At 41.8% G+C, this 18,753-nt stretch overlaps 1 protein-coding gene across 1 annotated transcript in view; it reads right to left on the bottom strand.

Annotated features, from left to right (window-relative positions):
- LOC144761580 (amine sulfotransferase-like) overlaps positions 1-18,753 on the bottom strand; it is a 290,526-nt gene that overhangs the window by 220,065 nt on the left and 51,708 nt on the right. The window contains exon 3 of the mRNA XM_078646879.1: positions 690-898. Coding sequence (XP_078503005.1) covers positions 690-898 — 209 coding nt within the window. The remainder of the gene's footprint in view (positions 1-689; positions 899-18,753) is intronic.

Below are 18,753 nucleotides of genomic sequence, written 5' to 3'. Positions count from 1 at the left end.
GTCATTTTACATTTCTGCAGAGAATGCACATTACCCCCGCAGCAGTACACAGGATTGACCCGGATAAACCCCACTGTTGCTTGAAATGTGGGTCCCTGCACTCTGACTTTGCACACCTCTCCTGGAACTGTGGTAAAATGAAGACCTTTTGGGCAACAATTTTTCAAACACTAGGGGAAATGGTGGAGTTGGAAATGTCCTACTACCCTTAAGGGTAGTAGAACATTGTAACTCTATGTGCTGATCTAGAATCATCTTGCCCAGATGCTGGGTACTGCAATTAAAATTGTGTTCTTTTTAACTGCATTGATAAAGAAATTGCTTTTTATGATGAACTTTGAATCTATAATACCATAACCAATAATTGAAAAGTGCTTGAGTCGCTCATTTGTGTCCCATTAATTGTCTCTTGAAATTGTGCATTTGGGATCGATTTAATGTGGGGATTTTTTTATGAGTTGGCTGTCAATTGATGGTCCTCGCTAAGCAGCTGACTGATGTGTTAGGAATCTTAAATATCACCCCTCCCATCGACCGAAAAAGATCCAGTGGCGGACTGTCCCCTCTGGGATAGACAAAGTGTGAGAGAGTAGAAACAGATTCATTACTCTAATAGTAGGAGGGCCCTGTGCAGTTAGAGTAGTTATGATGAGAAGAGAAAACACGCGCTTCTGCGTGCCAACACTTACCTTTCCTTTTTTTTCTCTTAACCCCTTTGGAACAAGATCATATGTTAGGTGGGTGGTGATGAGTCGTGGTGATGGACGTTTGGTGTGATCCACGTGTTTGATGTTGTATTCGATCCATGGAACTTGGTCAATCGATTGAATATCTTCAGTTCCATTCCGGTAACCTTCATTATAAATTAGAGTCAAGATCTGCTGCATCCACACGGTGCCTATAGTAGTCAATATAATGACGTCACATGAAAGCTCACTAATTTTGCCAATGCAAAAATGTAGGAAATTTAAATTAGTCTTGAATTTAATTTTGTATCTATTGCGCTTTTCCAAAACAGTGCTAGCTACTGGGAACTCCAACCTATTATTTTTGCTTTTCAAAAGTGTTTTCCTGCTTAACTTTAGTTCCATGACTTTTACAACCATAACATTTCAACCCTGCTTTAGGTACTCTAGAATACTGAAATAATGCTTTTTAAACTGGCACTTGATAATGTAGAGATGTCTCCAACAATGGCATATTTGCTGCATTCGCAAGTTAAGTGTTAAAGTAGGAGTGTGATCGCTCTGTGGTAAGAATGTGAGGCCAGTTCTGCAAGCTGAAATGAACAGCGACAACCTTGCAATTTTTTGGGTATTCACTATACATTCGCAGGTTCTTTCTAATAATAGCTAAGAGACCTTCTGAAAAGGGCAGAACTAAAAGCTAGTTCACGAATGTTCATGGCATACCCACATACCCAATGAAGGTATTGCAAAATCAGTTTCCCAATAGACATTGTACTCAAACAAATTAGATTACTCTTTCTAAAAGCACCAGCTTTCACTGATGCAATCTCCTCATGATCACATAAAACATTTAACAACAGTGTGCATCACGCCACAAAATACCATGAATAATACAAAGAATAAAATCTACATTTTAATATTACATAAGCACCAAAAAAGTAACACACAAACATACAAGATCCTTGATAGAATGTTTTTTCTGCACCTTCCTGACTAGATTTAATTCCCAATTTTCCAAACACCTCCCTCACTGCCAATGCAAAGCACCTTGCGCCAGATATAATCCTTTTCATTGAGTCTCCCAATTATTTGGTTTTTTGGGATGCCCAGGCCACTGCAAAAAACAACCACCTAGACATCACTTGCTGCAAGTAGTATCATGGCCTCACCAATTCTTATTACTTCCCTCCCAGTTAGAAACGTTTTGATCATCTTCCCCTCAACTGGCAACAGATGGTAAGAGCCAGGCACAGATTGTTGTTTTGGTAGTTTGGAACACAGAGCCATCAATCCACTCTCTTATAAGCCCATGTCCCCACCACTGCGGCTATTGCTATTGGGAGATGTTCAAACACGAAGTTTGTGTACCACATTCAATCTTCACAGCCAGGGGCATTTTTCAATTGAATATACATTATTGTAATTTGGCATTGTAGCACCCATTTCAGTGCCTGCTCCAAATCAGGGGAAAGCGTGGCTTGATGATCCCCCAGGTTGATGTTTGGGCTCACGCTTTCTCAGACCGTTTTTTGACAAATACCAGTCACACCTGCTCTACTGACTTGCTCTATCACATCAGGTCTGTTAAGGTCTGCCCTGGGGTTGTGCCACTGCTGGACCAGAAAATTCAAAGCAAACCTGAATAAATACAAAGATGAAATTAATATGTAAAAATAAAAAATGGACACTGAAATTGCCATAAGGTCAAGTTAGAAATGAATCAGTGATAACATTCACCGGCCAGCACATCTGCAGGCACCCCCTTGAGGAATGAGGAACAGTTGTTTTAGTGTAATCACATCTCTTTTTCAGACACTTTTGATGAGCTTCTGTTGCCTGATATGGGGGAGAAAATCCCATTTTATGTGAGCGAGCTGCACAAAAATCAGTGCATTTAACTTCATTATTTCTCATATTTATAACTTCAATAAACATTTATTAAGTAAAAAAAGGAAGCAAAATCTATAGGTATGTATTTGCGAGGATAAAACAAACAAATGGGAATTTGAGCTACCAAATAACAAACATCTGAAGCATGAGCGTACAAAGTAGGACCTCATCTTCCCATCTTCTTGGAAGAATACAATTGTAAAATGAGAAGCTAAGTTCTTTGAGCCACACTACTCTTCTTAAAGATACTTTAGTGAAAACTGCCCTCCAAAGAACATAACGCTACAATTATTTGTATGAAAATAAATAAAAGCATAAGAAGTAGAACAGTAATCAAATGGCTAAAGCAAGCCGTTGACATAGTAAAAGTCCTACTGTACATTATTTTTCAAATGGCAAATTAATTTCCACATCAATTATAGTTTGAAAGTAGAATTGGATAAAAATTATGCAACTTGTTCTCTGCTACATGGGCACACAACATGGATCCTCTGTTTTCCTTGAACATTTGTTTAGACAGGCACCCCATATCCCTACTACTATTTTATTTAAAGAAAAACTTTGGAAACGTTTGGAGCAAAATTGAAGCTGAAGCCCATTGTAACCAGGTTTAGAAAACTGTAGATTTATGTCAGCTATTTGCTCATCACATGCCTGAACAAAATAATAATTCTGGCAATGTAATTTTCTAAAAGAAAAATGACTTCAAGTTGATTTAGGTTTAAAAAATCCACGAAAATTGATATGTATGATTATGGAGTTCTTGGACTTTAACCTTAAATTTGCAATTTTGGACAGTCAATTAAGTTAATTTAATGACAGTGATAAATCGTCTTTTTTTCGAGTTTCACACCACATTAGTTATTTCTTACTTCTTAACATCAATATTTCTACACGCTATTTGTTGCCGTTTTAGAAATATTCCAGTAAAATAAATACATTAATGAAAGGGATTTGATGGTTCTAAACTCGAAAAACAGACCACACTTGAAAGGTTAGACTGATAACATTTACATGCAATGATTTACATGCCATCAAAGATTACAGTGTGAGTGTAAGAAAATTAATTATTAATTGGGTTGGGAAAGTACACACCTCAAGGAAACATTACAGCCCTTGTCAGTGTGAACCATTAAAGTCACTAAATTACCCTGAGTTCAACCCCTTTGTAGGTATAGTGCAGATAACACAGGCTAGGGCAAAGTGTAAAATATCTTTGCAGTACTAAAACAGTTATAAAATCAAAATGGAAAACAATCAAAATTCCACACTGAATTAGAATAGAGTCACATGTAAGCATTTAAAATGACACCAAAATGATAAAAATCCAAGAAGGGAATGCAGAAATACGTTTTTTTAAGCTTTAAGTAGAGATAAAATCACAAAGCACAAAAGGTCAATGACAGTTAATGGTCGTGGTACACTGGGACATATATTAAATGTGCTGCTCACCATCGGCCATAGGACTACACTTCTAATGCACAGAGGACCTCAGGGGAGGCACTTTGAGATTCACAGAGTGCCAGGCAGAGGCCAACAGCAGGGTCCAGTTTAGTTAAGATACAACTGGTAAGCTGTATATTTGCACGAAAAGCCTATTCTAGATTAGTGTTTCTTTGAAGGTTGAACAGGAGGTCAGCCATATATCCCCTGGAGTCCACGTCTTTGTTCTGAGTAAAACAGGGAGCAGGTTCAGTCCTCCTGTGTTCTTCTTCAGGTCCAATGATGTTCTGAATTAGATGGCTGAGGTTGCTACATTTCTGCTTGCACAAGCTAGTGGGTGGGAATTACTTGTGGGCATGCTCTAACCAACGAGCTGAAGGCTCCTGGGGTGAGCAATGCCCACTGTAAGCATTTTCAAGATGGCAAAAGTTGTTGGCCACACTCAACTTGGACTCAGAGGGATGGGGTTTGTGTGTGTGGGGAGCCTACTATGGTAATCCTAGTGTCGTCTAAACTCTAACACAAAAATCCACTTTGTAACTGCCAATGTACCCCCGAAAGCCCAGAGACAGATGTGTGGTTGGACAAACCATAGCTCTTCAGTAACCAGATTGTGAATGCACAAGAACTGTCTAGCCATCCTGCTCCTATCCTTTCATGTGAGCCCCCAGTGTAAAACTGGCATACCTGTCAAGCAGTATTTGACACTCCACCAGGTCTGTACACTGCAGTTACAAAAAGGATGTTCACAGTCTTCACCCACCATATTCTGTAAGGTTCAAAGGACTCATCTATACCTATTCAGGTCAGCCTATTGTTTGATACTGGGAGACATTTCACATAATTTGCACACCTATTCAGATGCTTATCCCTGGCTTGGAAAAGATGGAGAGCAAATGCAACTTGGCCACTAGGAACTTCAGGCAGGAAAAAGGTAATTTCTTAAAAGTTAAAGTTTCAGGAATATTTTGGGGGAAATTTGTCTTCACCATTAATTGGATTTCTAATAATTATTACAATAGTTGTTTAACTATTTATAGCGAGTCCCATTCCAGAGATACAATATTAATGTTTACATCTGTTCTCTGGGTTTCTGTATAGGACAGATAGGCCAGGCACAGTGAAACTGGCATTTCGGTGAAAGTCACTGTAAAAACATGTTACTAATAAATCTCTAGATGCCCAATTTAAAAATACCATTCATCCTGCCTTATGGGCACAAGGCCAAAATAGGGTAGACCAATTAATATTTAAAAGTGCAGTTTCGACCAGCCAAAAAGGAGTATTTTGCCAGGTCAAGTTTTAGATTTTACACTGCTATTGTAAGGCTACAATGGAAAGTTTGAAGCCATGTTTTAAACATTCACTGTACAGGCTGGCACAATAGGTGTTGCAGTCCACTACTGCCATTTAACTTACAGGCCCTTGGTATGTTTTGTACTATAATATTGGGCCTCATAGGTAAGTTAAATATGTTAAGAATATGCCAGTCCAACCGTGTGTAAGAGGCACCATAGGTACTTTAACTCTGGTTAACAGGGTTAAATTCACATAGTTCTAAATATAGCAAAAATGTAGAGTTGATAAAAAGGCAACAAATATGAGGTTAACATGCAGAAAAGGCAGATTTCCTACAGTGTGGAACTCTATAAAGAAATATGATGCAGAGATAATAATATGTCAAACTTGTATTTAAAATTGAGGACAGAAGACTATCTTGAACTTAGGTGGCCATGTATTGCTCTTTAGTGTTTGACTCATAAGTCTTGCACCAAACACTACTGTGATGTGGAGTAACTTGTAATGTATATTCAAATGTTTACATTCACAGTGAAGTCAAACTTTATTTTGGTCAACAAAATAACCTTAAAAGTACATCGCACAAGGAATCACGGTCTACAAACCTCTCAGTATGAAATGGTATATAATAAAAGAAGAAAAAAGCAACATGCAAATGCAACACAAAAATTAGACCATGAAAGGGCCATCAACATATCACAAAAGGCAAAGTTTGAGCCTTCACACACATTTTCAAATATCCTATGCACAACAATAATGCACTCAAATAAAGTGCAAGTGCCACAATAAACAAAAAATAATTACAAAATAACAATATACAAAATTCAGAAAAAAATCAAAATAGCATAATTGATTTTAAAATTTGACAAACCAACAGGATTTAGAACAGCATTAAGTTCCTTCTATTAACCGCGTATTTTTAAAAAGATCATATGTTAATACAGTTACACAAGGAATCCAACTGTTGCAGATATTTCAAGGACAGTTCCAGGCTTTGAATGCCCGGTGTCCTAATGATTGGAAATAAAAAATGTATGCTAAAATAAAGATAAGATTTGCTGAAAAATATATAATGAAGCAGACTCAAGAGTGAGGAGTCATTACTTGGGCGCAGCAAGATTTTAGAGTATTCAAACTGCCCCACATGAAAGCCCAAATGCCATCTAACGAAACCCAGTTTAAAGCATATTAATAGCATTCTATCTCAGGAGAGGTCAATCCACTCCAGGTAGGGTTCTGGGATGGGTATACTACAGAGGGAAACACTCTCCCTAACACAAGTTTTAGTAAGCTCATGAGCCACTCAACAGTCATATTTATTCTGCCTAGAAGTGGTTTTAACCCAAGCCACATCATGCTTAGTCAGAGTCTACAGCTCATGGAATAAGTGTGACTCACCTAAATCTATCAGAGTGGACTTAATGTAATTAAACCAGGGGATATAACAGTCATTAACAATGTCCCTATTGAAGGATGCATGTGGGTTAATTTACATTGAGCACCATAGAAGAAGGGGGATATAATCTGATAGAACCTTTTAAATGGTCCACGCTTAGCTTTTGGTGCAGAATAACGGCAGAACACGCTGGAGGAACATCCATAAGTCTCCCTAACACTCTATTTTGTTCACCCTTGAAGGAATTTGGGCTAGCATACCCCCAGATGGCTGACCCATGAAATAGAATTGGGGGACACTTTCTACAATATATCTACAACAGTGGGACAACAGTTTTTTTGCCAATGTATCTGGCAAAATTGAAAATGTCTTCAATGGAACTGACACATTTCTGCAGACTTTGGAAGTACGCTTCATGTCAGTCTGCATAGCATTATAAAAGTTTTAGTTCAATTTGTAGGCAGACCCAGGGAGACCATATTGGTAACAAACTCTTGAAACAAGGTGTTGAGAATCATCCGCATACAATAAGACATGAACCTTCTTCCTGCCAGTGGGTGGGGGAGGGGGGGGGGAGTCAGAAACTCACCAGGCTGTTGAAGTTGCAGGAGAGGTCAATGAAGGACAGGGAGACAGAGCCCTACTTGTGATGTTATATTTACTGATTAGAAGATACAGATTGAGGCAATGTTCCATCATGCCCAGTCCCTCACGGAACCCATACTACGCCTCCAACAGAATGCAGGACTCCCTGACCCAGTCCAGCACACATTCCAGTTCAACTCTCCTTACCAAATTAACCACAAAATCCTTCAAGGATATTGGTGGTAGCACTCTGAGAATTGATAGGCTGCCCATTTTAAATATGGGGAAAATGACAGCCATGTGCCATGAGTTGGGAAGCCCGTCTTGCAAAACGCAAAAGCAATTGCATAACAGTGGGTCTGTAGGTCTGGTGCAGATTTGTACAGGTCCATAGGGATCCCATCCGACCATGGGGCCTACTTTGATAGACTTTTATTAATTGCTTCTCTCACTTCATCAATTGTGAATTCCAGGCCAGGGGAAATGCCACCGCCTCCTCAGTGGTGGCACGCAAAGACCGTTAGACTGCATTAAAATAATTTACCCAGGCTTCTTACCTGACGGAAGCAATGACTGAATTAGGATTTGTGCCTGCAGGTTTAATATGACCAGCAGCAACCCAAAAGGCTCTCCTACCCTTTAGCCTATGGGCCAAAACAAACTTAGCCCCGGAGTTGTCTTGTAGTTCTCTATGCCTTGCCTTTTGGGTACACTTATAGTCTGCTTGGCATTGGTGCACTCTATCTGCATCCCTGATTATTTTCCTTTAGGGCCTCATGATGCTGCATGAAGGACTTTTTACAGGCTTGGTCAAACCATCTGTGCTTGTGCTGCCCTGGTCTGCATGAGGTCATCAACAGACTACTTATCACTAATCCTAAATCAATGAATTGGGTGGACACGGCCTGGTGACTCTTAAACCAGTCAAGGTAACCAAGCACGGACAGAAGATAATTAGTACAAATTTTGCCTAAGAGAGTGTTCTTGTCAGCATTTCTCCAAGCCAGGCACAATCCCTGGGAATTGGCAATTAGAGCTTGAGAAGTTGAAGGATTAGGTCCTCTCCCCTCCTGCTATGCATAGACCAAGGCTCAGGGGGTTCTGATCGCTATGTGGGCTTACATGAATGGCAGTGCTAGATAGCCAATCACACAGATCACAACTGGAAAAAAATAGTATTTGCCTGAGTAGCACTCCCCCCTCTCAAAGTTACATTTAGTATTATAAAGTGAGTCATAAAGTTCAATAATGTTAACAAGGTCAAATGTTTCAGGAAGTTGAAAACAAACCTGACCGCCTTTATCCCGGTGATGATTGTCACTTCCAATGCTGAGGCAATCGAACATGGCATGCTGATTTTTTACCTTAGTTTGCCCTAACTTGACATTGAAATCCCACCTACAATTATTTGAAATCCTTTGGTAAAAAGGCTGACCGTGCATCAAGACCATGGATAAAATCAGACAACACGTTGATATTGACAGTGTGATCTGTATCAACATACCCATTGTAAAAAATAATTAAAATAATACAGATACCTTTAGGCCATGTAGATGAAAGCACTTGAAAAAAAGACAGATATCAGAGGGAATGAGGGTAACATTACAGCCCAATGTGACAATGACCCACGTGGTTAGGCACACCCTGGCTCTGCCCAATGAGGAACAGACAGCCTGGTTCATATAAAAAATAATAGCCATCCACACAAATATCTTCAAGAGACCATGTCTCCTAAAAGAAAATAATATTATGCTTATATATATAATGTCCCAAGTCCTTACAACTTAGACAGAACATTGACATCATGAGCCAGATCCCCCAAAGTAGTTGAAAGTAACTCATTCAATTGCCTGAGTGTCGCTTTACAAATACAATTAGCTATATTAAGGCAAGGATCCAACATGCTAGGTGTGCTAAAATGAGTAACAGGACCATGACTGGGCACCTGAGTTGGGGAACAATTTATCACCTTGCCGGGTCTAAGTCAATCGTTTTCAGACAAATCACTCGTAGGTAAATCGGTTGTGAACGTGAATTGTTGGGGGAAGAAACTGGGATAGGGTAGGACGTGAGGTGTGTGCCAGTGCTCTTGTAAAAAAAAATATGTGGTAGGATCTTGATCTTGGCACTTTTGAGGCAGCCTTCCTGGAAAGCATATATTAAATCCCTGGACATCACGGGGCTCCTAAAAGTTACGATGACACAGTCCCCCTCAAATGTCTTATGCAATTTCCCAATCGAACCCACCCTCTGGACATTAGAAGCAGCCCTAGAACCTGGGGTTCCCCTTGATCCAGTGGACAGTTTTATTAATCAATTTGTGGGTGGACTCGCTGGCCCCAGGGGACAACATCCATACGTTTGCAATAATAGAAACATAGACACGCAGCTGGGGGGAGATAACATCTATAAGTACAGCCAGGAATTGACCCTAAGGGTTTAAAATTTCCTGCTACATGATGGACCCAGCTTGTGTGTCAGGTGATACAGATTCCCTCAGGCTTGGGGGAAGAACAAAGGTTGGGTCTTGCTAGTCAGGCAAGGGGGCACCTGCCCCCTTCACTCACCAGAGGTACGTTGCTCCTGGGCAGAGCTAACAGGCCTCTGGCCCGAATTATGAACCCTCCAACTGAGCTCACCATGGTTTGGACCAATAGCTATGGAATTTAACTCCTCCTCAATACGCCCCAAATGATCAAACAACCTAGGCAGCTTAGAGTAAGTACTTTTTGAGTGGTTCAGGACCCCTGCTCTATCGGATGCAGGGTCTGGAGACCCCAGGGTCAGCCGGAACATCAAAGTGTCCCCACTCCATCAATAGAGCTGACTGCAGAGGGGCACTCCAGAAGGAACAGCCAGAGGTTTCTGGGGTTTCCGGAGCGGGCAGAGGGGCCCTTGGCAGAGCTATTCTTGGAGGACTAGATAACGAAGATCCTGGCTCCTAGAAAACCGTCCAAATGTTTTAATATCGAATAGGCCCTTAGGGCATTGGCCCCTCCGTCGAAACAAGGGGCGCCACCACAGGTCATTATAGCCTGTGTCTTTAACTACCGGGACTGAGACCTGCTCCTACAGTTTACTCACAGCAAGTCAAATCTACACTTTGAGGGACAGCATGTTGATATTTTCCCCGACTATATCCAGAGGGTGCAGGACCAAAGGCACACATTTCTGGCAGTGAAAAGACACATGAGAGAAGCAGGGTTGAAGTACAGCCTTTTTTATACAGCCAATCGGTAGGTGGAGCATCAGAGCAAGGCTCTGTTCTTCGGATATGTGGAGGAGGCCTCTGACTGGATGGACAGCATGGGAGATCGGTGTAGGAAGGTAGGATTTGACTGCATAGATACCCCCAATTTTGTCTGGTGTTTTGCTGGTTTTTGACTAAACTGATTGGGATCCTGCTGTTCAGGACCCTAGTCTATCTGCTTTCTCCCTTAAATTGATATGCATGTACTTTAGGTACACTCCAGATTGGATTCTGGGGTACCCTTATCAGTCCCTAGTATAGGGTACACCGGGGTGTACCCAGGGCATAGGTACCCCAGAGGCCTCCCATGGGCTGAAGCATGTATTATGCCACCCCTGAGAGGCCATTCAAATTGACATGACAAGCCTGCTACAGCAGACTGTGTAAGCTGGTGCTTGCACCACTTACTTAAGTTATAGGTTCACTATATCTATCTAAATCACAACACTTAAATACCTATCAGTCACCCCTATGGCAGGCCTTAACAATCCTGAAGGCAGGGTGCTGGGTTTTTCGTGAGAGGGTGCCCCTGCATGAGCAGAGCCCCTCTGCAGCCTTCGGAGACCATTTTCCGGGGTTGTCTGTGATGCAGCCAGACATATATGTTTAAGTGCATTATAACCTTGTGGTAAATGCTAACTTTAAAACGGCTGCTTGGAAACATGTTGTGTTTGGTGTCAAATACCTTGGTATCATTCCTCCACATCATTAATTGGTGTGGGAGGTATGATTACACCCTTCTACAGGGACATATGTGGGTATACCCGGTACCAGCTTTCTCAACCTGGGCAGCACAAAAGGGATGCTGTCAGCCACAGACACGATTATGCTCTCCTGCTGCTGAGCCAAGCTCGAGCAGAGGAAGGCATGACAATAGGCATCCTGTCACAGGGAGGTGTGACCACCCCCCAGACAAGGTTTAGTGTATTGGGGCTGGGTGGGTGCACTCTGAGAGTGCCAGAAAGTCTGCACTGGGGGCACATTTGGTGTCCCTGTGCATAGTCCAGCTCAAACCAGTTCTGGGAGCCATTTGCTCCTGCTCTGGTGCAAAACTGAACAAAGGACATGGGTGTAGCCAGCCCTCAGTCCTGCCCCTACTCTACGAGGGTCCACAGAATCTCTCCAACCCCTTCCCATGGGTATAAAATAGGTTACCTGACTACAGGACTTGAGATTTTACCTGGACAAAATTCTACTAAGAAGAAATCAAGTACTTTGACAGCCTGCACAACGCTGGATGACTGAAGAATCTCCCTTGGAGTAAAGGAGTTACTCCCGTGCAAAAGCAGGCACCTAAACACATCTGCCTGGTTTGCGTCTCCCAAGCTCCTGAGGACTCCGAAGATTTCAGCAACACAGGAGGTGGGTTCCCAAAGGTCCCTAAGGTCGATGTGCCCTCTCGGCGACTCTGAGACCAGTATCCTTCATAGGGACCGTGCAACCCAAACCCCTGTGCACCACATACATTTGCAGTTACATATGCTTAGTGATGATTCCCAAGCTTGTGCATTAGACTCCGTGTAGTCTGGACCCCAAGCAGTATTTGCACCAGAAAAATTCCCAGCCTCCACTCCTTGAGTGTCCTGTGGGCTGATACTTTGCAAACTTGCTTGAGGTCCCCTCGCAATCCCTGGTCTGTTGGTCGGTGGGTCCTGGCGTGGGTCACCTTGTTATTTCTTGGGCTTACCTGGTTGCTCCAGATGTGCCCTGACTCTCCATTGTTTGGGGAGTCCCCTAGACCTTGCTGGTCCTCACTGTAACCTGTTTCCTCAGACAGTGTGGGTTTGTAGTGTGTTTATCTAAGGACCTGTATCGATACTCCAATTTCTGACCCTTGTCCGGTTATAAATCACTAATATCCATACAACGGCACAGAAACCCGTTTCATAAATTAGTCATAGCGCATGCTGTCACATTAAGCAAGCACTATTCCTCCAGCCCCCTAGAAAGCACACCGAGTTCTCTAAACAAACCAAGCCTCCAGCAAACCTGGGAAATCCCCGCTGCTATTGTTTTGATTTCGTTCGAGAACTCCTGTAAAGAATGTAAGAACGACCAGTTCTTAATTACATCCTTATTGACGTCTTATGTCCATCCTTACGTCAAACCCGGCACCTCTCAGGTATAAATATACCGACGCTGCCCTAAGTAAATGCACAGTGGTGATGAGCTTGGAGCAGTGACTACTTGCCGGAGAGCCCAGCTGATGCGAGAGCCCACGGACGCTGCCCCTCCCTTTTTGACGCGCTGAGGAAAACGCTGCCTTTCCTCTTGCCGAGGAATCCAGCCTCCAGCGTTTCCAGCTTGCCCTCGCGGGTAACTGGGATACCGAGTCCTGAGAAAGAGATACCAGCCCTCCTGCCTTCTAAATCCAAGGTACTGAACTGACTAACCCCTTACAGAGAATTCTTGAGTCAGATTCTTGGCAAAACAAACTTAACTGAAACTGCTACTTACTTACTCCCTCCCATGTATTAGGCTTAGGTCAGGTAAACCGGGGTAGGCGTAGTTAGAAGCACCAGTTGAGTACGATTAGTCAATGTATATATGTATGTATATCTTTTATCCATTTTAAAGTAACATATGGCTAAGAAACCATATCAATTTTTTTACAGTATTATTATATAATCCTGCTTTTACTGTATGCATTTTACTTAACGATAAGTATTACAATTGTAGCGATTCATTTCTCTTCTATGAGAAAAGAGACTGATCAATAAATAACACCTTTTATTGAAAACGCCCGTCTCTTCTTTTCTCTACAATCTGGTGAAACTAAGTATGCACATATTGACTGAGTAAAATAGCTGTCTTTTGTTTTCTCACGATTCTAGAGATATACTCTTGATCAGGGAGAGCAAAGTTGTCATGTTCTAAGGTTGTCAGAAACTTCTTGTCTATCCAGGGAGGTTAAACTCCTCCTCGCCTATTCGAGAAAGTTTCTAGTGAACTCTGAGCTAGCTGGCACACAAAACTTAAGTCTAATATCGTCAGTAGAAGACCTAGTTAACCTCTGTCCTACGTCTATACTATTGAAGATATTATTCCAATGCGCAGAGCCTATTGGGATAATAGGAACTACACTACATGGCACCCAACGGTTTGGTAAGGCGATAAATCTAACGCAAGGCATTAGAGTAACTCAGTCGTGCTTTTTCACACAGACCCTTTCTCCCATAAATACTCCAAAGACGTCTGGAGTGGGTCAAAGGTTAAAAATCCGCCAAACTTAGTAGGAGGAGACTCCTATGTATGGTTTTTGGTTTATTCAACGTTGAAGGATACAGTGTTCCAAAATATTGTGCACCTAATCTTTGTTTCCTTGAAAACCTGATCTGCAACAAAAACAAAAAAAAAACCTTCCTGTCAGTAAAATGTCAGACAGCGAAGGAGAAAGAGAGGCGGCTAGAATAGCAGCTCAACTCCTAAAGGATGACACAAGTCTCCTACAGCAAGACCCGGACGCAATACTCATCCCGGTCAACATAAGAAAACTATAACTTTAAAACGTATAGAAAATGGACTGACATCGAGAGGTGGTACAGTCATATTCGTAATTCATAATTGAGGCACATGAATATCGGCAGACAGAGGTATTCTATTCATGGATAAACTTTCCAGCAGCAAACGCTGTCACAAAGGAATTCCACTATTACTAAATAGAGGAACCTCCGGAAGAGTACACTCCCGAGGAGGTGGAAATACCACTAAAATACCAAGAGCACCTGCTCTGGTTTAAAGGCGCCCTAAAACATAATGATCACATCACCAGGCTCGGTCCACTAGGTAGACCAGGAGCAACGTGGCCGGTTCTAGCCGGATACACACCACATCCAGACATTGAAAAAATGTCAATACCAGAACTTTTAGCACAGCTAAAACAACTGATTAAAATACACAGACAATTAGTCCAATATGTCATGCGGACTTCAACAGTCCAACCAGCTATTAAAATTCCACAGCTGACCCCTCATCAGGGGAACACAAATAAATCACACCACAGAACATACAGTCCTGTCTAGGCAAGGTACCCATTAAACGGTAACAAATTCTATTCTGGTTAGCACAAAAAATCACTCAAATAGAGGCAGTATTTCCGGATACTACCCCTGTTGAGAAACACAGAATTCTGACTATCTGTCTTCCAATGGGGATCGCACCACATGTGGAGGACTGTGACACTTGGGACACAGTCTTTGCTTCCATTTACACAAAAACTCATGGTGTTCCGTCCATGGCGGTAATACCAGATGTGCTAAAAACAGATTCAAAATGAATACGGTCCAGAGCCTGCTTTAACTCTGGGTATGAAATTACTGAAAGACTTCAAGCAGGTATCAGCATTAATGTTATCGAACATAAAAGGAGAAGCAGCATCTGTGGCGATCCGCCAGAAGGTGAAAGAAACAGATATAGCAGAACAACCATTTGAACTTGCCAGAATCATAGAAAAATCCTATGAAGAACTAGGAAGAGATAGTTTGGGTGGGAAACCAGTGAAACCCCAACTAACTGAAAATCCTGAAAAGGTATTTATTAAAAATAATGTGAACACTCCAAAAAAGAGTTGGGATGGAAAAAAACAATCCACTCCCAAAGAAAAAAGATTCCAGTCCAGAGGAGGGTCTCCTCGGCGGAGAGAAAGATCTCCGGACCAAGGACACAAGTCTCCCCAAAGGGAGCCCTCTGAAAAAAGATACAACCTTAGAAATAGGGATAATTTGAAGAAACCTGATAGATATCAAGATATTGATACACGTCCCTCTCGATCTTTTCAGACTTCCTCGCAGAAATCGGAAAGAAGAGGACGGTCAGAACAAAGGGAAGAGCACTTCAAGTCCAAAGACAAAGAACCTGCTCATCAAAGTAAAAAATTACAATTTCCAAAGAAGAAGGTAGCCAGTATTAAAGTAATCAAACATGCCGAGGATCCTGAGGACACAGCTGAAAAACGGAGAGTGGGCTCAGACAATGCTAGACAGCGCAGCAGAAGTGAGCATAGCTCGCAAGATCCTGAAGAATCATCTGGAGACAGTGGACACGAATGAATACATTCAGGTGGAAACTGCATACACCAGAGTTAGCAAACCTCATAAAATATACAAAATAACATAACGTATAGAGGGAGATAAGACTTGGAAAATAAGGGGTCTATTTTGGGATAACCTCTCCAAAGGCTATGACATCCTTTTAGCTGAAAAAGCCTGGCCACCGGTGTTTGTCAGGGAGTGCCCTCATGGCGAAGAAATGATTATGCCTGCCTTCTCAAATCACATTCCAATTCATAAAAAATATACACGTGAAAGTGGGCAGTAGCCCAGGCTCCTGCATTATATAAAAACCATGTGGGATGGGATGAGGACTCTTTTCCTCACAAAATCCAGTTAAAATCTCAACTAACTGCACAGAGGCAGTACCCAATTAAGCAAGAAGCTAAAGGTCAGGGAGATCTTAGATGAACTTGAATACCAGGGGGTGATTGAAACTTGCACCTCACAAATGAACAATCCTTTGTTTCCTGTCTCCAAACCAGATGATTCATATCGTCTAGTTTTGGACTACAGACACCTAAACTCATGTTGCAAAACTTTTGCAGTACAAAACTCACACAGTGCAGCACTAATGAATAGCATAGTGCGCAAAAAATACAAAACAACATTAGACATCTCTAATGGATTCTTTTGTCAAAATATAGCACCTGAAAGCAGATATTTGACTGCTTTCTCAATAAATGGCTCGCAGAAAAAATTTCTGTCGTTTGCCACAGGGGTTCAAGAACAGCCCAGGATTATTCTCAGCGAGAGTAACAGAGTTACTACAAATATCTGATGATGAAGCATTATCTTATGTCGATGACATCTATCTAACAGATGATGACTTGGATACTCACTTGAAAAGAGTGAAAACCATAATACTTGGGTTCGCAGCAGAGGGTTCCAAATTCATCTTCAAAAAGTCAAGAATTGCCCATCTGACTGTCCTGTTTTTATGATATGAATTATCAAGTGAAGGCAAAAGCCTGGCTGACAATTTCTTAGAGAAATGCGCTGTAATCCAAGCACCAAGAACGCTGAAAAACTTACAATCAATTCTAGGTTTCCTGAATTTCGGAAGAACTTACATTCTAAATTATGCAGAGAGAGTTAAACCTCTCTATGACCTAATAAAACCAGAATTTAAAGGAATCAATTGGACTCAAAACCACACAGAGATTTTGAGATCATTGCAAACAGACATGTTAGCTAAAACAAAATTGCAAACACGCGATAACACACGCAACCTTGTAATCCGGGTCATCCCAGGAAGATGCGGATTCACATACCTAACCTCTAATGAGGGAGAAACGGTACCAATAGCATACAAATCACATTTGTACACAGAAGCTGAAAAAACATTCAGCATTAAGGAAAACATTGTTCATGCGGTTCAAACAGCTGTAGCAAGAGAAAGATACCAAGCTGACGGCAGACGGATTACAGTCAGAACAGCAGAATCAGCTTTTGAGGCATTAACAAGCCCATGTAATTTACCTACTGTGGCACTAAATCCAAAATGGATACAATGGGAAAATTCTCTTGCTACAGACAAAGTGAAATACTATTTTGACCCGGAAATGAAAAAATTAAAAAATCTAGAATACGAAAGAGAATACCCTCTGCCAATCGACATTCTGCCCATACGACAATACGCCTGTGTAATATATACAGACGGACATGCTCAACCCTCAGTTTGGGGAAAACTAGCCTATAACGCTACATGCGAGATTGTAAAAAAACGTGTGGCGTGGAGGTAATTTGAGACCTCTGGTAACAAAATCACACTCGGTAGAAAATAATTCAGAACAACAAACTGAATTAATAGCGTTAAAAATGGCGCTAGATAATGCCGATCGCGAATTCCCGACACTAATAGTGTGCGATTCGTATTACTGCGTCAAATCATACAATAACGATTTACAGAAATGGGTTCAAAACGGTTACAAAGATGACACAGGTGCCACAATCAAGCAAAAATCGCTTTGGGAACAAGTAGATCTTTTACAGAAAGAACTACCAAAGACTCACGTGATACACTCACTGAGTCATCAGCGTGATGGCGTTCACGCTGCAGGGAATTCATTGGCTGAGACAGCCAAAGCGGAAGCAACTAAATCGGCTTCCGTAGCTACAAAAAAGCGTTCAGGAAAATACATTGACGGGGAAACAATGCTGGCGGTGAAAACGTCATCAAAAGGCGACTGCTCAGCGCTACCCATCACCTATCCACTCAATTATACATACATAATCGATGCAAACTCCGTTCCTTTTGCTCAAATCCCTGGAGTGGGGGATAGAGTAATTCCAAACACGAACAGGAGAGTCTTGTTAATAGCAGACGCACATATGGGTGAGGGTCTTAGACACCTCAAGCTTAAAGATTCTCTAGAAGAATTACAATCAATATACTGGTGGCCAGGAATGAGCCTGCAACATCACAGTTTTGCAAAAAACTGCCCAGACTGCAACAGAGATCGCAGTGGCGACCGAGACGGTGTATTGCCATGGCGTTTCGATCAAAATTGGAATGAAGCAATAAAATATAAAAATACCCAGTATAAATAAATGCGTCATATTAACATATAGAGCCTAGCTTCACTTAAAATGTAGACCCCAGCTCTCGGCTGACGCCAGAACTGTTATAAAAAGATTCGCGAGTCTAAAACGGCATATACGCAATGGGCATGCTACATTCTGAACAATGTCCTGCTTCTAAGCTCGAGCTTGGGGTGAGGCAATGGCCAGCATCGGCATTGCATTGCGGGACTCATCACTTCCTTCCTGAGGGAAACGGGATGGTGGAAAGAAAAAACCGAGGCATAGAGCAATCCATAACGGCAAAGGTATTAGGTTCAGGAGCTGGGTGGGTCAAACATTTAATAAGTGTCCAACGTAGTCTTAACCCCTTCCACGCTCATGACGAGCTGGGCTCGTCATGCAGTAGCCTGCTCACACGCTCATGACGAGCCCAGCTCGTCATGAATAATGGGTTTTTGAAAATCCCAGCGCATGGTTGTAAATCTGCGAGCATCGATGCGGTTAATAATCTGCCAAGAAATTCCCTGAGAGGTCTCAGTCCGTACGAACTATTGTTTGGGACTAGAATGTTAATCCAGGACCTCGATAGTCAAACTTCAGTGGTTAAAGAAAAATGCTTTGATATCA

This window comes from Lissotriton helveticus, chromosome 6, assembly GCF_964261635.1.
Source record: "Lissotriton helveticus chromosome 6, aLisHel1.1, whole genome shotgun sequence".
NCBI lineage: Eukaryota > Metazoa > Chordata > Amphibia > Caudata > Salamandridae > Lissotriton > Lissotriton helveticus.
Note: the sequence above shows the minus strand (reverse complement) of the source record. Positions and strands in the feature narration are given on the sequence as shown.